Genomic DNA, 27,223 nt, shown 5'->3' with positions numbered 1-27,223 from the left:
TAAAAGGGTGGTCCAAACCCAAAGTTGAATTTCATACTAAATGTCTAATTAATTAATTAAAAAATCTAATCACCTTTCTAATGTACTTCAATTAAAAATTCCCCCCTCCTCTTTACTCTAACTTCCTGTTTTCTCTTTCTTTTACTTCCAATGACAGTTCATTTGGAAATCCGAGTGTATGCTAGGATAGTCAAACAGGACGTCATCAACATGCCTTAGCTGCGTTCAACAGGAGCTGGGTTTCTCCCTGCTCAACCCAGCATGCTCTGTTATCAATTCTGACACATGGTCAGCATGCTTTCCCTGTTGCATATTCCTTTGAATGCGCCCTGACAGTGCGCTCCTTTGCCAGCTCAAATAAAAAAGGATGAGCAAGAGAGTACACTGTCAGTGCATCTGGAAAAGAAGAGAACACGGCAAGCAGGAAGAGCAAAGAGCAGCTCAGCTTCTAAAACAGACGTCACTGATGACGTCTCGCTTCATGATGGTGATGTTCGCAGGGTGCTCTCCGGTGGGCTTGTCACTTTTCCTTAGCGCTAGTAAAGGAGCGCAATGTCAGTGCACATTTAAAGGAATATGTGTGTTGGAATGGACAACTGGCACATACCCTGTAGAGCAGGGACTAACTCAACCTGTGAAGCAGACATCACTGATTGAAATGACAATAATGATTAGATTATTAGATTAAATAGAGATTTAGTATGATATTATTATTATTATTATTTATTTATATAGCGCAATTAATTCCATGGTGTTGTACATGAGAAGGGGTTACATGCAAAGTTATAGATATCGTTAACAGTAAACAAATTTACAATGACAGACTGGTACAGAGGGGAGGGAACTTACATTCTACGGGATAGTGGGGAAGAGACAGAAGGTCGGGGGTGCAGCAGCTCTGGTGGTGATGAGGCGGCAGCTCAGGCGGTGGTGAGGCGGCAGGATGGTCATTGCAGGCTGTAAGCTTTCCTGAAAAGATGGGTTTTCAGGTTCCGTTTGAAGGATCCGAGTGTGGTGTATAATCGGATGTGTTGAGTTATGGCAGTCCAGAGGATAGGGGATATTCGGGGTAAATCTTGGAGGCGGTTGTGTGAGGAACGAATAAATGTGGAGGAGAGTAGGAGGTCTTGGGAGGATCAAAGATTACGTGAGGGAAGATATTGGGAGATTAGTTCAGAGATATAGGGAGGGGAAAGGTTGTGGATGGCTTTGTAGGTCAGTGTTAGTAGTTTTGAACTGGATTCGGTGGGGAATTGGGAGCCAATGGAGGGACATTCAACTTTGGTTATGTTTCATCGCTTTTAGCTCTTTCATTCTGCAAATGTTGCCTGAGATCACAGAGTTTACTATTGTATGATTCCCAAATGACATAGAAAGATCAATTAAACTGTATTTCCCCTTTATGATTAACAAAGGTTATATATAAATTCTGTACTTCTATTTTCTTTACTACTCTTTACTTAATGGACATCATGCGACAAATATTACACAGTAGCCGATCTTTGTTGGAAGCTGAAAATAGTTTAAAGGCATTTGTAGGGGTGGAATGATATGAAATGGAGGTTGAATATCAGCTGCATATTGTCTTCTAATTCACTTCATGAACATCTAGCCTTGGAAACCTATGAAGTAACTATGGATTTACATTTTCTTCTAGCAAAATCAGTTTAATCACAATGGCAAGACAAATGACATTTCTACTGAATCCGTCCACCAAGCAGCTCCACTAACACCTCCCAATACACCGGATCCAAGGAGCCCTCCGAACCCGGAAAACATTGCACCAGGTAATATTCTGTTGCACCATTGGATACTAAACAATATTGCATAATTTAAACTGAATAAGATTAGTATTATTTTATTAATCTGTGTAAAATGCAATTGAAAGAGTTTGTTGTAAAGCACAGGCGCTTTGTGACTGTAGCGCACAGTTATGTTGAACACTCTGTCTTCAGTTTCCAAGTGATAATGAGAACAGATAGTAAGAGTTTCTCCTGGGATCTGATGAGATCTCACTTACCAATTTGATTACATAATGACATGTAACGCCTGTACTGACATCATTATGCTCGGTCTCCAGGAATTAGACTCACAGATATCACATCTACATTTTGATATTTTTTCTCAGTTACTGTCATCTATCCTGAATTGTAGAAAATACTAGCTTCACAGCCGATTTACCTCATATAATTTTGTCTGATCAGTAATGAATGTAAAATAGGGAAACATCTGTCTATGAAATAAAGCAGATTATTGGTGAGTGATTGTTCCAGGTTGTGAGTCTCACTGATTTTTTTAAAGATGTTGTAACAGAAGCTGTTGAGGTCATTCCCTTCCTGAACCTTACTTACCGTACCTTACTTCTCATTAGCCATCAACATAGAATAATTGTCCCATTTGCTTTGGGATCATTGCCACTCCTCACCGGTGTGGGCTACACTTTCCTTCTCTGTAGCTGTAGATATGCCAGTTATGTCTTATTTTCCCCTAAGGGCTCATTGAGACGTCTGTGGAAATCGTCCCAAGATAGGACCGCAGTGCAGAAAAAGCTGTCACACTTGGGTCATTAGAGCCGGGGTCCGTCCATGCCTTAGCGGTCCGTGCTCACTTTGAATGGTACAGACATCTGGATGAGCATTAATAGAAAGCTGATAGGATACATCAATAAGAATTCATACTAATGCCTCCCCCACACATGAAATAACTGTCTGCTGTACAATTATGCAATAAGACAGCTATCTCCTCCAACTCTTCCATATACAAGAATGGACGGCTCAGCCAAACTCTGTCTTGTCTATGAGGGAGCGTCTGCCAGACTCTTATGACAGCGGCTAATCTCAAAGAGAACAAAAGGCTTGGCCATTGGAAATCCAACATGCTATCTCATGATCACTTAATGTGGACTAAGACAACAGAAACATTTTATTTCCACCTATGACAGATCACATTCTGTATACAACATGCAGTCTATGATAACTAGCCAATAGAGTTGAGCGATACCAGCCGATACTTGAAAATATCGGATCGGAATGGATCGGCCGATCTTTAAAAAAAGTATCGGTATCGCCGATTCCGATACCGGGAACCAATGCAAGTCAATGGGGCCAAAATATCGGAATTAAAAAAAACCCTTTCTTTCCTTGTAGGTTAATTCTACATGAAGAAAAACAACTAAGAATAATGTAGAATGTATTGTGGGAGGTGGAGGAGACATTAAAGCCATAGAGGTTTAGCCCAATCAAATGGAATAGCAGGAATTAAACTTTTTTTTTAAAGATGTTAGGAGTTACAAAGATATTGACTATGTTAGCCTCATTTATATTTTGCCAGACATGTATGTCTTCTTCTTCTTTCTTCTTTCTTCTTCTTTCTTATTCTTCTTCCTTTTTTTACCTTCTTCTTCTTCTTCTTATTCCTTTTTTTACATTCTTCTTCTTCTTCTTCCTTTTTTTACATTCTTCTACTTCCTTTTTTTACATTCTTCTTCTTCTTCCTTTTTTTACATTCTTCTTCTTATTCCTTTTTTTACATTCTTCTTCTTCCTTTTTTAAATTCTTCTACTTTCTTTTTTTACATTCTTCTTCTTCTTCTTCCTTTTCTTACATTCTTCATATTCTTCTTATTCAACAATTATTATTCTACATATTCAACTTCTTCATCTTCTTCCTATTCTTCTTCATCATATTCTTGTTTGTGTCAGGCATTCCTGTAGTTGTTATCTAGAAAAGTTAGAAGTTTACACCTTCCGTTCTGCCTGTCACAAAAGATTTACAACAGGATTTGTCCGCTTTCAGTTTGGCCTGCAGCAGCAGGCCTTTTCCAGGGGCACCACGAGGAGGAACGGACTCACCCCATACACTGCTTAGTCTTCTTCTGCTTATAAATAAGATAATATCATTTGCTCAGAGTATTAGTCTTATGCTTAATGTTCTTCTGCTTTGTTTTTTTTATGCTTCTTTGCCTTCTCTCTCTTGTTGTTCTGCATCTTGGTGGTTGTCTTCCTGTTCTTTGTCCTCTTGAACCAGCTGACGGTACTGGCACCCGGAGAGGCAGCAGAAGGAACAAGAGCCAATGGCACTACCGAGGACCAGCTGACGGTGCTGGAACCCGGTTACTAAGCAGGAGGTACCTGTGCTACAAAGCACTACCAAGGACCAGCAGACGTTGCCGGAACTCGGATACCGAGATGGAGGCACCTAGGCCAAAGGCTCTGACGAGAACCAGCTGACGGTGCTGGAACCCGGAGGGGTAGCATAAGCTGCAAGAGCAAATGGAAATAGCGAGGACCAGCTGACAGTGCTGGCACCCGGAGGGGCAGCAGAAGGAATAAGAGCCAATGGCACAACCGAGGACCAGCTGACGGTGCTGGAACCCGGTTACTAAGCAGGAGGTACCTGTGCTACAAAGCACTACCAAGGACCAGCAGACGTTGCCGGAACTCGGATACCGAGATGGAGGCACCTAGGCCAAAGGCTCTGACGAGAACCAGCTGACGGTGCTGGAACCCGGAGGGGTAGCATAAGCTGCAAGAGCAAATGGAAATAGCGAGGACCAGCTGACAGTGCTGGCACCCGGAGGGGCAGCAGAAGGAATAAGAGCCAATGGCACAACCGAGGACCAGCTGACGGTGCTGGAACCCGGTTACTAAGCAGGAGGTACCTGTGCTACAAAGCACTACCAAGGACCAGCAGACGTTGCCGGAACTCGGATACCGAGATGGAGGCACCTAGGCCAAAGGCTCTGACGAGAACCAGCTGACGGTGCTGGAACCCGGAGGGGTAGCATAAGCTGCAAGAGCAAATGGAAATAGCGAGGACCAGCTGACAGTGCTGGCACCCGGAGGGGCAGCAGAAGGAATAAGAGCCAATGGCACAACCGAGGACCAGCTGACGGTGCTGGAACCCGGTTACTAAGCAGGAGGTACCTGTGCTACAAAGCACTACCAAGGACCAGCAGACGTTGCCGGAACTCGGATACCGAGATGGAGGCACCTAGGCCAAAGGCTCTGACGAGAACCAGCTGACGGTGCTGGAACCCGGAGGGGTAGCATAAGCTGCAAGAGCAAATGGAAATAGCGAGGACCAGCTGACAGTGCTGGCACCCGGAGGGGCAGCAGAAGGAATAAGAGCCAATGGCACAACCGAGGACCAGCTGACGGTGCTGGAACCCGGTTACTAAGCAGGAGGTACCTGTGCTACAAAGCACTACCAAGGACCAGCAGACGTTGCCGGAACTCGGATACCGAGATGGAGGCACCTAGGCCAAAGGCTCTGACGAGAACCAGCTGACGGTGCTGGAACCCGGAGGGGTATCAGAAGTTACCCCTGAAAAGCAAAGTTGGCATGCCACAAGCTGGCCGCAGTTACCGAATCACACAGTCCTACAGGGGGTGCTTGTCCTACTGGCACTATGGAACAAGCCTTTCTTACCAGAACCCGCAGTCCACATAGGAAGCACCTAAACTGCTGGCACCCTAGCCTCGGCTAACCCAACCGCAACACGACATGGCAACTTGGGGTGGCAAACTGACATTGACACTTCCCGGAAACAGCAGGCAGGGCTGGAACCAAGCTGGGCAGGAGGGAGTACCCGTGCCAAAGTCAGTTAAGAGCAGCAACTGGCGATGTTGGAGCCCAGGACAAGCACTTAGCAGGCTGAGGCCTGATGTGCTGTCAATTGGGAGGCAGCAGGACAGATTGCCATCAAAACAGCAGGGGAACAGCTGACGTTACTGAACCCCACAAACACAGGAGCTAGAGTTTTACTCTGTGAAGACGGCACTTCCGAGCAACAACTGGCTGTGTTGAAGCCCAGGGACAAGCACGGAGCAGGCTGAGGCTGCATTGAAGAAATTTTAAGATCGGTTGTAGACTACTAATTTGAACCAAGCTCCACTTAGGCCTGTGGCTTCACTGATTTTCGTATTTCCCCTGTCCTCCAACCCCGCCAGTTACAGCTCCGAAGTGGCGTCTGCACAATCCACACTTGTTCCTGTGTTACAGGTGTTCAGTCCGGTCAGTTAATCCCCTGATGTGTGTCCGGCAATGTCGCCTGCTCTGTCCACATTCCCATAATGGGAATGTGGACAGAGCAGGCAACATTGCCGGACACACATCAGGGGATTAACTGACCGGACTGAACACCTGTAACACAGGAACAAGTGTGGATTGTGCAGACGCCACTTCGGAGCTGTAACTGGCAGGGTTGGAGGACAGGGGAAATACGAGAGACAGTGGAGCCACAGGCCTAATTGGAGCACAGTTAAAAATCAGTAGTGGTACGACTGTGTAGGCAGCAGGAGACTTTGCCATCCACACAGCAGGGGATCAGCTGACATTACTGAACCCCACTGAGACACGGGAGCAAGTATCTCTTTCCGTGTGGACGGCACTTCCGAACTACAACTGGCTGTGTTGAAGCCCAGGAAATAGGAGGGTGTAGGCAGAGGCCTACTGTATTTTGAATGAGGTTACAGCAGGAGAGACTGCCATCCACACAGCAGGGGATCAGCTGACGTTACTGAACCCCACTGAGACACGGGAGCAAGTATCTCTTTCCGTGTGGACGGCACTTCCGAACTACAACTGGCTGTGTTGAAGCCCAGGAAATAGGAGGGTGTAGGCAGAGGCCTACTGTATTTTGAATGAGGTGACAGCAGGAGAGACTGCCATCCACACAGCAGGGGATCAGCTGACATTACTGAACCCCACTGAGACACGGGAGCAAGTATCTCTTTCCGTGTGGACGGCACTTCCGAACTACAACTGGCTGTGTTGAAGCCCAGGAAATAGGAGGGTGTAGGCAGAGGCCTACTGTATTTTGAATGAGGTTACAGCAGGAGAGACTGCCATCCACACAGCAGGGGATCAGCTGACGTTACTGAACCCCACTGAGACACGGGAGCAAGTATCTCTTTCCGTGTGGACGGCACTTCCGAACTACAACTGGCTGTGTTGAAGCCCAGGAAATAGGAGGGTGTAGGCAGAGGCCTACTGTATTTTGAATGAGGTGACAGCAGGAGAGACTGCCATACACACAGCAGGGGATCAGCTGACATTACTGAACCCCACTGAGACACGGGAGCAAGTATCTCTTTCCGTGTGGACGGCACTTCCGAACTACAACTGGCTGTGTTGAAGCCCAGGAAATAGGAGGGTGTAGGCAGAGGCCTACTGTATTTTGAATGAGGTGACAGCAGGAGAGACTGCCATCCACACAGCAGGGGATCAGCTGACATTACTGAACCCCACTGAGACACGGGAGCAAGTATCTCTTTCCGTGTGGACGGCACTTCCGAACTACAACTGGCTGTGTTGAAGCCCAGGAAATAGGAGGGTGTAGGCAGAGGCCTACTGTATTTTGAATGAGGTTACAGCAGGAGAGACTGCCATCCACACAGCAGGGGATCAGCTGACGTTACTGAACCCCACTGAGACACGGGAGCAAGTATCTCTTTCCGTGTGGACGGCACTTCCGAACTACAACTGGCTGTGTTGAAGCCCAGGAAATAGGAGGGTGTAGGCAGAGGCCTACTGTATTTTGAATGAGGTGACATCAGGAGAGACTGCCATCCACACAGCAGGGGATCAGCTGACATTACTGAACCCCACTGAGACACGGGAGCAAGTATCTCTTTCCGTGTGGACGGCACTTCCGAACTACAACTGGCTGTGTTGAAGCCCAGGAAATAGGAGGGTGTAGGCAGAGGCCTACTGTATTTTGAATGAGGTTACAGCAGGAGAGACTGCCATCCACACAGCAGGGGATCAGCTGACGTTACTGAACCCCACTGAGACACGGGAGCAAGTATCTCTTTCCGTGTGGACGGCACTTCCGAACTACAACTGGCTGTGTTGAAGCCCAGGAAATAGGAGGGTGTAGGCAGAGGCCTACTGTATTTTGAATGAGGTGACAGCAGGAGAGACTGCCATCCACACAGCAGGGGATCAGCTGACATTACTGAACCCCACTGAGACACGGGAGCAAGTATCTCTTTCCGTGTGGACGGCACTTCCGAACTACAACTGGCTGTGTTGAAGCCCAGGAAATAGGAGGGTGTAGGCAGAGGCCTACTGTATTTTGAATGAGGTTACAGCAGGAGAGACTGCCATCCACACAGCAGGGGATCAGCTGACGTTACTGAACCCCACTGAGACACGGGAGCAAGTATCTCTTTCCGTGTGGACGGCACTTCCGAACTACAACTGGCTGTGTTGAAGCCCAGGAAATAGGAGGGTGTAGGCAGAGGCCTACTGTATTTTGAATGAGGTGACAGCAGGAGAGACTGCCATCCACACAGCAGGGGATCAGCTGACATTACTGAACCCCACTGAGACACGGGAGCAAGTATCTCTTTCCGTGTGGACGGCACTTCCGAACTACAACTGGCTGTGTTGAAGCCCAGGAAATAGGAGGGTGTAGGCAGAGGCCTACTGTCTTTGTAATGCGGAGACAGCAGGAGAGACTGCCATCTCCACAGCAGGGGATCAGCTGGCAATGATGAACCCCACTAACACTTGAACGAATGTGTTTGGCTCTGTGGAGACGACACTTCTGAACACCAACTGACGCTGTTGGAGCCCAGGATTAGGCGAGGAGCAGGCTGTGGCCTACTGGATTTTGGCAGGTGAAGGCAGCAGGAGACTTGCCATCTCCACAGCAGGGGAACAGCTGGCAGTGCTGAACCTCACTAACACTCTAACGAATGTGTTTGGCTCTGTGGAGACGACACTTCTGAACACCAACTGACGCTGTTGGAGCCCAGGATTAGTCGAGGAGCAGGCTGTGGCCTACTGGATTTTGGCAGGTGAAGGCAGCAGGAGACTTGCCATCTCCACAGCAGGGGAACAGCTGGCAGTGCTGAACCCCACTAACACTCGAACGAATGTGTTTGGCTCTGTGGAGACGACACTTCTGAACACCAACTGACGCTGTTGGAGCCCAGGATTAGGCGAGGAGCAGGCTGTGGCCTACTGGATTTTGGCAGGTGAAGGCAGCAGGAGACTTGCCATCTCCACAGCAGGGGAACAGCTGGCAGTGCTGAACCCCACTAACACTCGAACGAATGTGTTTGGCTCTGTGGAGACGACACTTCTGAACACCAACTGACGCTGTTGGAGCCCAGGATTAGGCGAGGAGCAGGCTGGGGCCTACTGGATTTTGGCAGGTGAAGGCAGCAGGAGACTTGCCATCTCCACAGCAGGGAAACAGCTGGCAGTGCTGAACCCCACTAACACTCTAACGAATGTGTTTGGCTCTGTGGAGATGACACTTCTGAACACCAACTGACGCTGTTGGAGCCCAGGATTAGTCGAGGAGCAGGCTGTGGCCTACTGGATTTTGGCAGGTGAAGGCAGCAGGAGACTTGCCATCTCCACAGCAGGGGAACAGCTGGCAGTGCTGAACCCCACTAACACTCTAACGAATGTGTTTGGCTCTGTGGAGACGACACTTCTGAACACCAACTGACGCTGTTGGAGCCCAGGATTAGGCAAGGAGCAGGCTGTGGCCTACTGGATTTTGGCAGGTGAAGGCAGCAGGAGACTTGCCATCTCCACAGCAGGGGAACAGCTGGAAGTGCTGAACCCCACTAACACTCGAACGAATGTGTTTGGCTCTGTGGAGACGACACTTCTGAACACCAACTGACGCTGTTGGAGCCCAGGATTAGGCGAGGAGCAGGCTGGGGCCTACTGGATTTTGGCAGGTGAAGGCAGCAGGAGACTTGCCATCTCCACAGCAGGGGAACAGCTGGCAGTGCTGAACCCCACTAACACTCTAACGAATGTGTTTGGCTCTGTGGAGACGACACTTCTGAACACCAACTGACGCTGTTGGAGCCCAGGATTAGTCGAGGAGCAGGCTGTGGCCTACTGGATTTTGGCAGGTGAAGGCAGCAGGAGACTTGCCATCTCCACAGCAGGGGAACAGCTGGCAGTGCTGAACCCCACTAACACTCTAACGAATGTGTTTGGCTCTGTGGAGACGACACTTCTGAACACCAACTGACGCTGTTGGAGCCCAGGATTAGGCGAGGAGCAGGCTGTGGCCTACTGGATTTTGGCAGGTGAAGGCAACAGGAGACTTGCCATCTCCACAGCAGGGGAACAGCTGGCAGTGCTGAACCCCACTAACACTCGAACGAATGTGTTTGGCTCTGTGGAGACGACACTTCTGAACACCAACTGACGCTGTTGGAGCCCAGGATTAGGCGAGGAGCAGGCTGGGGCCTACTGGATTTTGGCAGGTGAAGGCAGCAGGAGACTTGCCATCTCCACAGCAGGGGAACAGCTGGCAGTGCTGAACCCCACTAACACTCTAACGAATGTGTTTGGCTCTGTGGAGACGACACTTCTGAACATCAACTGACGCTGTTGGAGCCCAGGATTAGGCGAGGAGCAGGCTGTGGCCTACTGGATTTTGGCAGGTGAAGGCAGCAGGAGACTTGCCATCTCCACAGCAGGGGAACAGCTGGCAGTGCTGAACCCCACTAACACTCTAACGAATGTGTTTGGCTCTGTGGAGACGACACTTCTGAACACCAACTGACGCTGTTGGAGCCCAGGATTAGGCGAGGAGCAGGCTGTGGCCTACTGGATTTTGGCAGGTGAAGGCAGCAGGAGACTTGCCATCTCCACAGCAGGGGAACAGCTGGCAGTGCTGAACCCACTAACACTTGAACGAATGTGTTTGGCTCTGTGGAGACGACACTTCTGAACACCAACTGACGCTGTTGGAGCCCAGGATTAGGCGAGGAGCAGGCTGGGGCCTACTGGATTTTGGCAGGTGAAGGCAGCAGGAGACTTGCCATCTCCACAGCAGGGGAACAGCTGGCAGTGCTGATCCCCACTAACACTCTAACGAATGTGTTTGGCTCTGTGGAGACGACACTTCTAAACACCAACTGACGCTGTTGGAGCCCAGGATTACGCATGCCGCATGCAGAGGCCAATGGGTAGCGGTTTTTATGGAGGTTGTGGACTACTACTGATTCTAACCATGCTCCACTTAGGCCTCTGGCTCCACTGTCTCTACTATTTACCCTGGCCTCCAACCCCGCCAGCTACATCTCTGAAGTGGCATCAGCACAATCTACACTTGTTCCTGTGTTACTGGTGCTCAGTCCCGTCAGTTGATCCCCTGATGTTTGTCCGGCAAGTTCGCCAGCTCTGTCCTCATTCCCACTACTGGTTATGGGAATGTGGACAGAGCAGGAGACCTTGCCGGACACACATCAGGGGATAAACTGATGGGACTGAGCCACAGGAACACAGGATCAAGTGTAGATTGTGCTGACGCCACTTCAGAGATGTAGATGGCGGGGTTGGAGGTCAGGGGAAATAGTAGAGACAGTGGAGCCAGAGACCTAAGTTGGGCACGGTTAAAAATCAGTAGTGGTTTGAATGTTGATGGAGCTGGTGACTTTGCCGTCCACACAACAGGGGATCAGCTGGCATTACTGAACCCCACTAACACAGGAGCTAGTGTGTTTCTCTGTGCAGACGACACATCTGAGCGACAACTGGCTGTGTTGAAGCAAAGGGATTATAGTTCAGGTGGTAGAAAAATGAACACACCAGCAGACCTGGATACAGTTGCCAACCACTAATTTAGTCTGTAAGAGGAATGGCAAAGTCTTTGGAGATCCAGGCCTTGTTCATTTTCAGAAAAGTCAGCCGGTCAACATTATCGGAAGATAGTCGCGTGCGACGGTCTGTTAGTACACCACCTGCGGCACTAAAGACACGTTCCGATAATACACTGGCAGCAGGGCAAGCCAGCACCTCCAATGCATACTGGCTAAGCTCTGGCCATGTATCCAGCTTAGAGACCCAAAACTTGAAGGGGGAAGAGCCATCTGGGAGTACAGCGACAGGGCAAGACATGTAGTCTGACACCATCTGACGGAAGCGTTGCCTCCTGCTGACTCGAGGCGTCGCTGATGGTGTAGACAATTGTGGTGGACACACAAAACTTTGCCACATTTGGGCCATAGTGGTCTTGCCTTGTGCTGCGGCGCTGCCTCTGCTCCCTCTTTGTGCAGAGTTTCCTCCACTGCCTCGACGCACAGAGCTGCTTTGTAAAGCACTAGCAACAATGCTGTCGGGTGGAATGGAAAACATTATGGACTGCACCAGTGACTCTTCGTACTCCCGCATTTTACGCTCCCGGTTCAACGTTGGTATGAGCCTTTGTACGCTGTCCCGGTAGCGAGGATCTAGGAGGGTGTACACCCAATAATCAGCCGAGACGAGAATGTGGGCAATGCGGCGGTCGTTTCTCAGGCACTGCAGCATGAAATCAACCATGTGCTGCAGACTCCCAACTGCCAAAGAACCGCTGTCCCCTGTTTGAGGCGTGACCTCGGCCTGCTCTGCATCACCCCACCCTCGCTGTACATACTGAGTAGAGGTTTGTGTACCTCCCTCCTCTGGAGAGATGTCTTCCTCCTCCATCGACTCCTCCTCATCCTCCTCACAAAGTGTCCCCTGCCTAGGCCTTTGTGAGGAAACACGTAGCGCAGACTGTCCAGAAGCAGATGGCATTTGGGACTCCTCATCCTCCACCTCTTCTGAAACCTCATCCCTTAGTGCTTGCAGTGTTTGTTGAAGCAGGCAGATAAGGGGGACAGTCATGCTGACTAGTGCATCATCTGCACTCGCCATCCGCGTGGATTCATCGAAGGCACGCAAAACGAGGCAGATGTCCTTCATAGAGGCCCACTCAATGGTGCTGAAGTGTGAACGGCGCACAGTGCGACTTGTTTGCGCCTGATGCAGCTGGTACTCCATGACTGCTGCCTGCTGCTCACACAACCGCTCCAACATATGTAACGTTGAATTCCACCGGGTGGGTAGGTCACATATGATGCGATGTTCCGGAAGGCCAAATCGTCGCTGCAGAGCAGCGAGGCGCGATCTTGCCGTGCTGGAACGTCGCAAGTGAGCGCACTCTATGCGGACCTTGTGCAACAGTGCAGCAAGATCCGGATAGTCCCTCAGAAAGCTCTGCACGACCAAGTTAAGAACATGTGCCAGACATGGGATGTGTGTGAGGTTGCCTAGGCCAAGAGCTGCCACCAGATTTCGGCCATTGTCACACACTACCAAGCCCGACTGGAGATTCGCTGGCCCAAACCACACATCGCTCTCCAGCTTGATAGCATTCCAGAGCTCCTGCGCTGTGTGGCTTCGATTCCCCAAAGAAATTAATTTGAGTACAGCCTGTTGACGTTTGGCCACGGCTGTGCTCATATCGGTCGTAACAGGCTCCTGCTCTGCTGTTTCTGAGGAACTTGAGTAGGAGGAGGAGTCTATGTGTACAGACTGGAGTCCTGCAATCCGTGGCGTTGGAAGAACACGTACAGCGCCACTCTCCAGATCCGTACCCGGCTCCACAACATTGACCCAGTGGGCAGTGAGGGAAAGGTATCGTCCCTGTCCATGGTTACTGGTCCACGCATCGGTGGTCAGGTGGACCTTGCTACTAACAGCGTTTAGTAGCGCATGTTTTATTTTGCCCTCAACATGTTTCTTCAGGGCAGGGACGGCTCGCCTGCTGAAATAAAAGCGGCTGGGCACGTTGTATTGGGGGACTGCCAATGCCATTAAGTCCCGGAAGGTGTCAGTGTCCACCAGCCTGAATGACAGCATTTCAACTGCCAGAAGTTTGGCAATGCCAGCATTCAGAGACTGTGCTCGGGGATGGTTTGCCGAGTAAGGGCGCCTTTTATCCCATGCCTGTGCTACCGATGGCTGTGATGGATGGGAACGTGCTGCTATGGGTGTAATCTGACAGGGTCTCCGGACAACAGTGGCAGAGGTTCTTCCTTGGCGATCCTGTGAGGAAGCCGAACCAGCAGTGTGTGAGCTGGAGGAAGAGGGCCCAACACGAACTGAAGAGGTGGTAGGTGGTGCTGTACGTTGGCCTACGTCTTCAGGGTGTCTCTGCAACTCCAACTCGTGCTTGGTGCGCACATGTTTCCACATATTTGTGGTATTGAGGTTGCTGACATTTCTCCCTCTTTTGACTCTCTGATGACACAGCTTGCATTTGACAAAGCAAATGTCATCTGCAACTGTGTCAAAAAAGGACCACGCACTGCAACTCTTGTGAGCGCCCGGTTTGCCTTTGGAAGGAGGAATGCTCCTAACGGGTGCCGAAGTGGAGGGTACAGGCAACCAAGTCTTCCCCCTCCCTCTGCCTCCTGTTTTGGCCGGTAGGGGAATCTCTTCCTCCGAGCTGCTCCCACCACCTTCCTGTTGCTCACGCCATGATGGGTCAAGGACCTCATCATCTTCCCTCCCCTCTTCAAACAGCTGCTTCTCCGGGGTTGTCTCGCCAGCACCGTACGCACCAGAAAGTGGCAACTGAGTCTCGTCATCATCTGATGCGTACTGAGGTGTGCTGACCATAGGCACTGGCCCACTCGCCTCTTCAGATTCAGAGGGACAAAGAAGTTGCGCATCACTGCATACTCCCTCTTCTTCACATTCAGGAATGCTGCTTGGCTGGCCCCCTCTTTCCAAGCCAACAGATTCCGAGAACAGAAGTAGAGACTGTGATGGCTCCTGTCCATGTCTCTCTGACTGCCTGGGCACTTTGGCAGGTGGTGAAGAGACAGATGGTTGCTCTTCGGTGCTCTGACCCTGAGAGGATGCGGAAGTAATTGAAGTCGATGCGTTAGCTGCCATCCATCCGACGACGGCTTCAATTTGTTCCTCCCGCAGCAGTGGGGTACGTTGAGGTCCTACAAAGCTGCGCATAAAGGACTGTTGCCTGCTAAAACTGGGGGATGCTGATCCACTGGTGCCCGCAGCAGGCCCAGAATACCCACGTCCTCTACCTGTAGAATCCCCACGTCCTCTCCCTGCAGAATCCCCACGTCCTCTCCCTGCTGAAACTCCACGCCCACGCCCACGCCCACGCGCCTTACTCCCTGCCTTCTTCATCTTGCAAGACTGCTTAAGATAGGCAAAAAAGTACAAAGGGGGGCCTTAGTGTGCTTATTCCTGAACAGCTGGTTACAGGTACAAGAAACACTAATTTTATGAAGTGTGTGTGTGTGGACTAGACTTTAATAGGAGCTGATGTGGCCTACACAAGTTCAAAATGTAGTGTTTGGTGAACTTTTTTTGTGGTTTCTTTGTTGGAAACAAACTCAAAGTATGTGAACAAAGAATTGAAACTGATAGTATCACCAACTTTTTGGAGCTATTACAATGCAGGCAGGTAACCTACAATGCAAAAGATGAGGCTCCAAAAAAATTGGGTAATACTAATCTGGCTGCGCCGGCAGGGCACAAGCCAGAAAAAAAGGCTCCTCTATCTACTCCTATATAGTGTTTGCAACCAACCAATGTTGATGGATACGGATGGATGCACACTAATAGGAGAAGAAAAAATGAGCTGCACTCAAAGACAAATATGTGTGAGGCAGTGACGCACGTTGAGCGTCCTACAACCAGACGTAGCTGCAGGACACTCTACTCAGCGTGAGCTGCACTCACACACAGTCAGAGGCCTCTCAGACAGCCGTCAACAGTGCAGCTAAGTGGGCACTGGCACTGACAGGCTGCAGAAAGGCTCCGCTGTGTACTCCTATATAGTGTTTGCAACCACCGTAGATGGAGACGGATGGATGCACACTAATAGAAGAAAAAATGAGCTGCACTCAAATAAAAATATGTGTGAGGCACTGACGCACGCTGAGCGTCCTACAGCCAGACGTAGCTGCAGGACACACTACTCAGCGTGAGCTGCACTCACACACAGTAAGAGACCTCTCAGACAGCCGTGAACAGTGCAGCAAAGTGGACACTAGCACTGAAAGGCTGCAGAAAGGCTCCGCTGTCTACTACTAGTGTTTGCAACCAACGTATATGGATACGGATGGAAGCACACTAGATTGAAATTATGTAAAAAATGCAGCTCAAAAAATAAAAGATGTATGAGGCAGCAGTGATCACACTGGGTGGCCTACAGCCTGACGTGGCTGCAGGACCCACTCCACAGCGTGAGCTGCACTCACACAGCCCTTGCAGACAGCTGTGAACACTGCTGCTAGGGCAAAGAAGGCTACAGTGGTGGTTTATGTAGCCTGGGTAAAGCACTAGATGTTTGGTGGAATCGCTATTTCTAACTGTCCCTCACAGTCTTCTACAGCAGCCTGTCCCTAACTGAATTCACAGCAGAGTGACCAGAAATGGCGGCTGCGGTGGCTTTTATAGTGCATCATGACATCATTTCGGCAGCCAATCACAGCCATGCCAATAGTTAACATGCCTACATGCCTAACAGGATGTGCCCACACTTCGGAGGATTCCCATTGGCTTAATCAAAGCAAGCAGGCTCATAGCATGATGGGAACTTCCTATTCCGATTCCGATTCCGGAATCCGATATGACAAAAGTATCGGAACTAAGTATCGGAATTCCGATACCGCTAATATCGGCCGATACCCGATACTTGCGGTATCGGAATGCTCAACACTACTAGCCAACCTTCCCCTGATGTTGGTTAAGGCATGCAGGATTTGTATGGCCACTTTTCCCTATTTTAAAAGTGTACAGTGGGTACAGAAAATATTCAAACCCCTTTAAATTTTTCATTCTTTGTTTCATTGCAGCTATTTGGTAAATTCAAAAAAGTTCATTTTTTTCTCATTAATGTACACTCTGCACCCCATCTTGACTGAAAAAACAGAAATGTAGAAATTTTTGCTAATTTATTAAAAAAGAAAAACTGAAATATCACTTTGTCATAAGTATTCAGACCCTTTGCTCAGCATTGACTAGAAGAACCCTTTTGAGCTAGTACAGCCATGAGTCTTGGTAATGATGCAACAAGTTTTTCACACCTGGATTTGGGGATTCTCTACTATTCTTCCTTGCAGATCCTCTCCAGTTCTATCAGGTTGGATGGTGAATGTTGGTGGACAGCTATTTTCTGGTCTCTCCAGAGATTCTCAGTTGGGTTTAGTTCAGGGCTCTGGTTGGGCCTGTCAAGAAAGGTCACATAGCTGTTCTGAAGCCACTCCTTTGTTATTTTAGCTGTGTGCTTAGGGTCATTTTCTTGTTGGAAGGTGAACTTTCGGCCAAGTTTGACGTCCAGAGCATTCTGGAAGCGGTTTTCATCCAGGATATCTCTGTACTTGTCCGCATTCATGTTTCCTTCAATTGCAACCAGTTGTCTTGTTCCTGCCGCTGAAAAACACCCCCATAGCATGATGCTTTCACCACCATGTATCACTGTTGGGATTGTATTGGGCAAGTGATGAGCAGTGCCTAGTTTTCTCCACACATACTGCTTAGAATTATCACCAAAAATTTCTATCTTTGTCTCATCAGACTAGAGAATCTTATTTCTCATAGTTTAGGAGTCCATGTATTTTTTAGCAAACTCTATGCAGACTTTTACATGTCTTGCACTGAGGAGAGGCTTTCGTCAGGCACCTCTGCCATAAAGGCCCGACTGGTGGAGGACTGCAGTGATAGTTGACTTTGTGGAACATTCTCCAATTTCCCTACTGTATCTGTGGAGCACAGCCACAGTGATCTTGGGGTTCTTCTTTACCTCTCTCACCAAAGGCTCTTCTCCCACAATTGCTCGTTGTGGCTGGATGGCCAGGTCTAGGAAGACTTCTGGTGGTCCCAAACTTATTTAATTTAAGAATTATGGAGGACAATGTGCTCTTAGGAACCTTGAGTACTGCAGAAATTCTTTTGTAACCTTGGCCAGATCTGTGCCTTGCCATAATTCTGTCTCTGAGCTCCTTGGCCAGTTCCTTTGACCTCATGATTCTCATTTGGTCTGACATGCACTGTGAGCTGTGAGGTCTTATATAGACAGGTGTGTGACTTTACAAATCTAGTCCTATCAGTTTAATTAAACACAGCTGGACTCCAATGAAGGAGTAGAACCATCTCAAGGAGGATCACATGGAAATGGACGGCATGTGACTTAAATATGAGTGTCTGAGCAAATGGTCTGAATACTTATCACCATGTGATAGTTCCGTTTTTCTTTTTTAATAAATTTGCAAAAATTTCTACATTTCTGTTTTTTTTCAGTCAAGATGGGGTGCAGAGTGTACATTATTGTGAAAAAATGAACTTTTTTTAATTTATCAAATGGCTGCAATGAAAAATTTAAAGGGGTCTGAATACTTTCCATACCCACTGTATACTTTATATGCATTTCTTCCTATTCGAAAACAAAGGAAAAAGGTACACATACTGCAAAGTCCACTGTGGCAATTTATATTTTACACTATGCCACTTCCCTAATTTAACCTAGTCCTTTATATGTGCCCAAATAGAAATATTGCTTCTTGTCATTCTCAAAGTTCCCACACTTTATGGTACCACTTTCATGGCCCCCCACAGTGCCCCCACACACATGCAGTATAATATCCCTTACAGTACTTTCTCCCACACACAGTGTAATAAGTATAATACCTCCACTATCCTCTACCCACAATACATTGTCCCCACAACCCTTTGACACACAGTATGAGAACCCCATAGTACAATCCTCCACACAAACAGAATAATACCCTCCAAAGTACATTACCTTACACAGAATATAATATATAATATCTATATATATATATAATTTCCTTATCATGTCTGTCTGTAACCGAAATCCTGCGTGGCTGATTGGTCGCGGCAGTTAGGCCGTGACCAATCAGCAACAGTCACTTAGTCATCACGGCAACACGGCTGCATCGCTTATTGTACAGGCACATTACAGCCGTTAAAGGCATCACTGCTGCGTTGCTCATTACACAGGCACAGTCCTGTACATATACAATACATTAGGTAAGAGCAGAAAAGTGACTGCAGCTCTGGGTGTAACTGGAGTACACTATATTAGGTAACTGCAGAACAGAGACTGCAGCTCTGGGTGTAGCAGGAGTACATTAGGTAACAGCAGAACAGTGACTGCAGATCTGGGTGTAACTGGAGTACAATACATTAGGTAAGATCTGAACAGTGACTGCAGCTCTGGCTGTAACAGGAGTATAATACATTAGGTAAGAGCAGAACGGTGACTGCAGCTCTGGGTGTAACTGGACTACAATACATTAGGTAAAAGCAGAACAGTGACTGCAGCTCTGAGAGTAACTGGAGTACAATACATTAGGTAACAGCAGAACAATGACTGCAGATCTGGGTGTAACTGGAGTACACTACATTAGGTAACAGCAGAACAGTGACTGCAGCTCTCTGTGTAACAGGAGTACATTAGGTAATAGCCGAACAGTGACTGCAGCTCTGGGTGTAACTTGAGTACAATACATTTGGTAAGATCTGAACAGTGACTGCAGCTCTGGCTGTAACAGGAGTATAATACATTAGGTAAGCGCAGAATGGTGACTGCAGCTCTGGGTGTAACTGGACTACAATACATTAGGTAAAAGCAGAACAGTGACTGCAGCTCTGGGAGTAACTGGAGTACAATACATTAGATAACAGCAGAACAGTGACAGCAGCGCTGGGTGTAACAGGCGTACAATACATTAGGTAACAGCAGAACAGTGACAGCAGCTCCGGGTGTAACAGGAGTATAATACACTATATGGTGGCCCAATTCTATCGCATCGGGTATTTTAGAGTCTCTGTTAAAATAAAAAATAGTTATATACTCACCTTCCGACATCCCCCGGACTCTGTCCCTCCTCTCGCCACGCGCCTGGCATCTTCCAGTTCCAGTAATGTTTAGCGAGAAAGGCTGAAGATGACATCACTCTCGCGAGAGCGCGACGTCATCAGCGGTGTTTCGCGCAAAGCATTACTGGAACCGGAAGATGCCGGGAGCGTGGAGAGGAGAGAAAGAGTCTGGGGGCCGTCTGAAGGTGAGTATATAACTATTTTTTATTTTAACAGAGACTCTAGAATACCCGATGCAATAGAATCGGGCCACCATCTAGTAATAATATAATGATGGCCCACAGAATAAATTCCCCCATACACAGTATGATGCCCCAACAGTAGAATCCCCCATACAGTATGATGTTCCCATAGTATAATACAGATTTATGCACGTACAAACCATCTCTCACACTTTATGATTTCCCCATACTCAACCACACACAGTATGATGCTCCCACAGTCCCTTATACACAGTATTTTGCCCCAATACAGTATAATATCCCACACAGTACATTCTCCCTCACACAGTAAGATGTTCCCCACAATATATTACCTACCATGCAGTATCATGCCCGCAAATTCCTCCTTTTACAATATTATGCCCCCACAGTCTCCCACAGAACATAATTCCCCCACTAAGATTTAATTCCTCAAAACCCCTACACAAACAGTATGATTCCTCCACTGCCCTCACACACAATATGATGCCCACAAGGCCTCCCCACACACAGTATGATTTCCCAAAATTCAACATCAGAGTAACACAGTATGATGAGTCTCAAAATGTGACACACACAATATTATACCCCCCAAGATATTCACAGTGTAATTTCACCACAGCGCCCCTGCACACAGTTTGATGACCCCACAGTATATTCCCTCAAACACAGTATGATCAAATACTTCACACTTGCCTGTCACATCTTTGCGTGCTCCTCCTAGGTTGCAACTGGTCTTTGCATGTCTTGCCATCAATTCACGTGACATTCTCAAAAGTCACAATGGTGCAGCAAAGACCTGTTGGCTCCATGCGCCACCGTCACAGCCAACTATATCTGTGTCCATAGAGCACAGATGTATTTGAAGTCATCACATACCCTCTACTTCTCAGAACTGCAGGATAGTTCCCTAAATTAGGGATTGTTCTGCTAAATCCGGGATGCTTGGCAGGAATGCATATGGGCTATCTTATGTTATGTCTGTAGTGGGGCTCTTCAATGATATTACTGATTATTTTTAAAAAAATGTAATATGGTTCCCTTACTCATTTTCTCCCAATGTTTTCACAGTAAGTTTATGAATTCTGCACACATGTATCAGTGGCATTAGATATTTAGTAAAACCATTCTGGACAACAAATAAAAATGTTGCATGAATTTTTGATGGCCCATAATATTTTTTTTAATGTGGTCAAAACATACAACAAAATAAGCCACATCTGCAAAATGAAAAGGCAAGATGACCTTCCAGATAGATTTACATATACATATTGTATAGAAACTCTTGCAACTTCTATATTCAGCGAAATACATGACTGACACCTAGAAATGTACAGGCCTTCAAGCTCTGATGATTTTGTTTTTTTCTTAGCAGAGTTTGGCATGTGAAAACTCTTCTAATAATCTCTTAATTAAGTCTTTTCAATAAGTAGACAAAGCAGCTTTCCTAAAAAAAAGCATCTTAGCTTCTTTTATACAGATCCATCCTGAATGAGGAATTCCGAACATTCACGGCCACACCCGGAAAATAGTGTGCAGCTACTGTAGTTTTACACCATAAAGTATTATGAAGTGGTAAAAGTATGAGGTTATGGCTTCAATACACTACTCTTTATTTCCATTCACTGCTGTACGGTGTACAAATTATTATGTATCCCTTCCAAATATACTGCGAGCCCGCCAAAAGGCTGAACTGTGTCCCCCAGTTTCTGCTCACTTATCTCTATCCTCGCCTGTTTTTTTCGTATCTACCCTAATTCCGATCATAGAACATATGTGTGAATCATTCAGTGCCACAACCTCCCGCTTATTACAAACTGAAAGCGAGGTCTATATTTCATTATTAAGAGAACCATTATTCAGATTTTATTATGGCTTGTGAACGATACTGAGACCTCTGACTACATCAGAACAATATCCCTTGCCTCTATATGGGTTCTTTGCTTTGTTTCGGCACCCACTTGCCTTCAGGTTCCCATCACCTTGCTCGCTGCCATGACCTCTAAAAAATTCCACAACACTCTTCCCAACTTTTCCTACAACCCTTCCATTCCCTTTTTTATCCTAAACCTAGACTCTACTTCTGTATTAGCCCTTTCCATTTCATTGAATTCCTAACCATCAATATTCATGTTTTTCTGACTATTTTTCCTCTACTACTTATGACTCAGTTATACATGCCAGCTCTCTGCCCAGCCTTGCCTGGTCTGTAGATGACTTTATCCTTCCTCCAACAAACTTTCTGGTTGGCGTTATACAGCACAATATAAAGTGCTCCTACGGAATTTGCCAATCTCAGACGTCTCTGTCTGGTTTCCAGATAGTGAAACTTTACTCATCATCCTGAGAAAATATTTACACTGTCAAGCCCAGTGATGGTGTGATTTGCATCACTTGAGCCAGTGTTTGGCATGGTATATGCGAACCTAGTTTGGAAACCCAATCCGGCATGCTTCTGAACACTTCTTGTGTGATCATTGCATACAAGAAGAGCTGGAAATATTCTAGACCCATCATGTGATCCTGTACATAGTCTGCTATGGGTTTGAAATATATGTGGTCTAAACATATATATATTGTCTATATATATATATATATATATATATATATACACACAGTATATATATTGAAGTCTTAACAGGCCATTTAGGTGAGAAGTTTCATGTTGAGATTATAAAACATAAGTACACATATATATGCCCATTTGCCATTGTGAGTAAAAATAAAATAGGATGCAAAGATTATATAGAAATTACAATATTTAAAGGGGTTTAACAGGGTTTCAGCAGCATTGCTGCTTTCTCCCAGAAACAGTCTCGCACCTGTCCACAAGTTGTGCCTTTTATTGGAGCTGAGCCAGTGGCCAGCTATTGGGCCCCAACTCAAAATTTCCAATAGGGCCCCCAACTATTACAGGTCTTTAATCGTATTGGACTTCTCACATAGACCAAAGGGATATTTGTGCCTTTAAAGCACGACTGCAGCATTTTTTTTATTCAGCGGTGGAGTGGTCCCTGCCCCAGTCTTATAATCACCCTCCGTTGTTTTCTCCTTTTTTGGTGCCACTCTAGTCCCATGGTGCCATCTTCTGACCGCAGTTTCTGACAGGCTGGAAGTCAGAAATTACACAAACTCTCAATGCAAGTCTATGAGAGTCAGAACGAGGCTCACATATTGAAGAGTGAACTCTGGCGCACTCCATGAAGCGATTTGGCAGATCACAAACTGCCAGAGACCAACAGGAGCAACAGCAATGGAAGGGGAAGAATGCGGCAGATAAGTATGAGAGCAGGGTCTGGGATCTTAGGTTAGAAACAAAACTCCAGCAGTAAAACTAAAAAAAATGCTGGAGTGGAGCTTTAAGGCTCCAGGACCTGCGAGTGACTGGACCTCTGCACCCACTAGCGTTCTGACCTTGAACCATGCTCTACTGAAGTGAATGAGGTTAAGCAGCAGTGCCATGCACAACCCATGGACAGCTGTGGTTCTGTTTTTGGAGGAAAGTAGCCATGTTTTTAAAATCCAGTGCAGTCCCTTTACGTAATTGAACATAATGCCATATTAATGTCAGTTGTGTTTCTTTACTTATCCAGGATACACAGGTCCACTTAAAGAAATTCCTCCAGAAAAATTCAATGAGACTGCGGTTCCTAAGTATTACATGTCTCCTTGGCAAGAAGCAATAGTTAATGACCCAGATCTCCTAGAGGCTCTATATCCCAAAATGCCCACTCCGGGAAACAAGGTGGAGGCTCCAGACTATAGAAGTTTCAACAGGTAAATATTGCAGATTAATTCCCTCCATTATATTCTGCATTGTTAGTTACTGCCCCTCTATGGGGAGAATACATTACCTTACAAAGCAGTATCTGGTATTGCTTCGAGCGCCAATGGGTTTGTATTATAGAATTGTGTGAAGCCACGAATGGCGGCAATGTATGTGACCCAGATAGAACCTGACTAGTGGGTGTGACCTTGAGAGGCCATGCACACTGGTCGGATTCTGGCCGGGAGTATGTATAACACATATATCACCGCCGTTCCCAGCTGAGAAACCTGCGAATCCTCATAGAGCACAGTTTGTGTGGATTCATAAGTCTGCAGTCACTGCAGACTTATCAATTTAGACTGGACAATAAAGGGGGTTTTACACGCTATAACGTCACCGATTTTGTGACGTTATAGCGATATCGCTATGTGTGATACTTACGTCCGACTGGCTCCCCCGCTGTCCATCGCTGATCGCGCGAGAATGTCCGGCTCCATTTCTCGTGCGTTGCGTTGCTGCTGCATCGCTGTGAGGTCTGCCTGTGTGACAGCTCACTAGCGATCATTTAGCGATGCACCAGCGATCCTGACCAGGTCGGATCGCTGGTGGGATCGCTGGTGCATTGCTAAATGTAAAAGGGCCTTTAGACTGGACAACCCCTTTAAATCAAATACATGAGATTATTGATTTTCTATGCTTCTGCTTAGATCAAAGTGGTTTTCGTAACACTGGAAGTGATGGTTGTGTAATGCTATTACTTCCTTATCAGCGCGCAGCAGGCTAATAGAACTTCCATTGCTCAGAATAAAATGTCGTTACTGCTTAAAGGGGATGCCCATGTATCCACTGGATAGATCATCAATACGAGATGAGTTTTTGTTGCATTTGTAAGGAGAATAGGAAGACAAAAAAATAGCAATATTGGAATTTACATTTTTGCTTGTGTTTACCATATTGTTTAAATAATGTTATACTTTGATAGATCGTTCTTTTATGGACATAATCATTTTCCTCAACTTCTTCAAAAACTCTTGGAAAACTTTTCCAATGAATTTCTATGGGAAATCTCCTATGCTATTCATATAAGGAGTTTTTTGAGGAGTTTTTTTTCCTGAAAAGATTTTGAAAAGCAGTGGAAAAAAGATGGCGCATGTCAATTTTTGAGGGAAACCTCTCCAAACTACCATAGATGCTGTCAAATCAGAATGGCTGCAAAGAACATTTCAGAGATCATGAGCGACCTCCAAAAACTACAGCAATAAAGAAATGTTTTCTAAAGTTGATCGAACTTTAGAAAACATTCATAGTTTACTATACTACAATCGTTCAATTGGTCATACAATATACCAACATGAGCCAATGGGAGACAGCACACTGTCAAGCAAGCCATTTAAATGCTGTTATCAGTGATTGACAGCAGCATGTAAATGATTTAAATAGCAGCAATCAGAGCTAACTTTGGTCACTGTTATTACAGGCAGATACCAGATGTGTAACACAGCGTCTGCCTGATATGGACTAGGTTCCATTTCTCAGTCCGCTCTATACACATTGAACTCAAGCTGTGACCATAATTTATGTCACAGGTCGTTAAGAGGTTTACTGTCTCAGTCTTTCCTTGCACAATAGTGCACTGTACCACGGCTCCATTCTCTTGAAGGAACCAGTTCCATGCACAGTGAGTAAACGCGATGCCCTATACAACAAAAAAAAGGACAGGTTCCCATGAATTTATGTATTTGGCCAAAATATTAACCAATACCTTATTTAATGTACTCATTGTATGCATTAATTTTTTGCACTTATATTATCTTTTGCAGGATGCAGTTGGGCCTCTTTCTGTTGGCTTGGTCTATTGGGGTGTCTGTCACTGTGTTGTTGCATATTTTAGTGCTGTAGCAACCCGCCTGATAATACTATGGGCGTCATTAATAGGTTGCAAGCCAGACACTTTGCATCACACTTACTGTATATGTGTGACTGGCGTCCTATGCAAGCCTTATCTATGTGCATTTTTCCTACTAGGCAGCCAACCCCACCATGGTTTGTTAGGTGTGGGGTGGCTGTTTTTATCAGTAGTTTGCACCTGAGCTGCCCCTTGCCTTTATTAGTGGAGGCCCGCTGCATCCTGCTATATGTGCATTTGTCATCAGACAAGGTTCTGGTAAGGCCATATCTTGTTGTGTGAGTTTTCATGTGCAGAGTTAGGAGGGCCGAGCTGGGGGGTGGGGGGTGGTCCAGTGGCGTAGCGTGGGGGGGGGGCGGGGGGGTGGTCCGCCCCAGGCGGCACGCCCCAGGCGGCACGTGTGTGGGGGCGGCGCGGCAGCAGAAGCAATTCCTCTCCTCTGTGGGAGAAGCGCGGAGCCTGGACTCACTGACTGTACATTTCGGCCTGCGGGGCTGTGCAGTGAGGGGGTAATGTAATGCAGCCTCTTCCCACCCTTCCTCCATCCTTCTCCTCCGCTTGGGAGTCTCTGTACCCCTGCTACCTAGCAGCTTCTCCCTCCTCTCCGCCTGGACCCTCAGTGAGCAGCGCTGCGCTGGGCAGAGGCAGTGCTGACGTCAGCCCCGCAGCACTGGAGGACTGTCATGGTGGGATGGTCGCGACTGCCAGGAATGTGATGCACACAAGGAGCCATGTTAGGAAGAGCCAAGCAGTGAGCTGGTGAGTGCGGGGCTGGGGTAAGGTGGTCTGCGGCTGCCCCCGGCGGCCCTGTGTGCAGGCAGCTGTCATCCTCATCACAGGCTGCGCTGGGTGTGTGTCTGCCTCCATTGTGTGCAGTTATGTGCCACCAACACCGCTGCCTGTGTCTCACCATGTGCAGCAGCGAAAGGATCTGTGCATGCAGCCACACTGTGTGTGTGTATGTACACTTATGTGTGTGTGTGTGTGTGTGTATGTACACTTATGTGTGTGTGTGTGTGTGTATGTACACTTATGTGTGTGTGTGTGTGTATGTACACCTGTGTGTGTGTGTGTATGTACACCTGTGTGTGTGTGTGTATGTACACCTGTGTGTGTGTATGTCTGTGTGTGTATGTATACACCTGTGTGTGTGTGTGTACACCTGTGTGTGTGTGTACACCTGTGTGTGTATCCACCTATGTGTGTGTACACCTGTGTGTGTGTATGTCTGTGTGTGTATGTATACACCTGTGTGTGTATCCACCTATGTGTGTGTACACCTGTGTGTGTGTATGTCTGTGTGTGTATGTATACACCTGTGTGTGTGTGTACACCTGTGTGTGTGTGTGTACACCTGTGTGTGTATCCACCTATGTGTGTGTACACCTGTGTGTGTGTGTGTGTACACCTGTGTGTGTGTATCCACCTATGTGTGTGTACACCTGTATTTGTGTATGCCTGTGTGTGTGTGTGTCTGTGTGTGTGTGTGTGTACGCCTGTGTGTGTGTCTGTGTATATACACCTATGTGTGTGTGTATGCCTGTGTTTGTGTATGCCTGTGTGTGTGTGTCTGTGTGTGTGTGTGTATACACGTGTGTGTGTGTATACACCTGTGTGTGTGTGTGTATATACACCTATGTGTGTGTGTATGCCTGTGTGTGTGTGTATACACCTG

At 47.2% G+C, this 27,223-nt stretch overlaps 1 protein-coding gene across 1 annotated transcript in view; it reads left to right on the top strand.

Annotated features, from left to right (window-relative positions):
• MYOZ2 (myozenin 2) overlaps positions 1-27,223 on the top strand; it is a 196,466-nt gene that overhangs the window by 159,302 nt on the left and 9,941 nt on the right. The window contains exons 4-5 of the mRNA XM_073571854.1: positions 1,658-1,787; positions 23,467-23,650. Of these exons, the coding sequence (XP_073427955.1) occupies positions 1,658-1,787; positions 23,467-23,650 (314 nt within the window). The remainder of the gene's footprint in view (positions 1-1,657; positions 1,788-23,466; positions 23,651-27,223) is intronic.

This window comes from Dendrobates tinctorius, unplaced genomic scaffold, assembly GCF_039654945.1.
Source record: "Dendrobates tinctorius isolate UK_male_01 unplaced genomic scaffold, ASM3965494v1 ptg000030l, whole genome shotgun sequence".
Lineage (NCBI taxonomy): Eukaryota > Metazoa > Chordata > Amphibia > Anura > Dendrobatidae > Dendrobates > Dendrobates tinctorius.
This window is presented reverse-complemented; position numbering and strand designations above follow the sequence as displayed.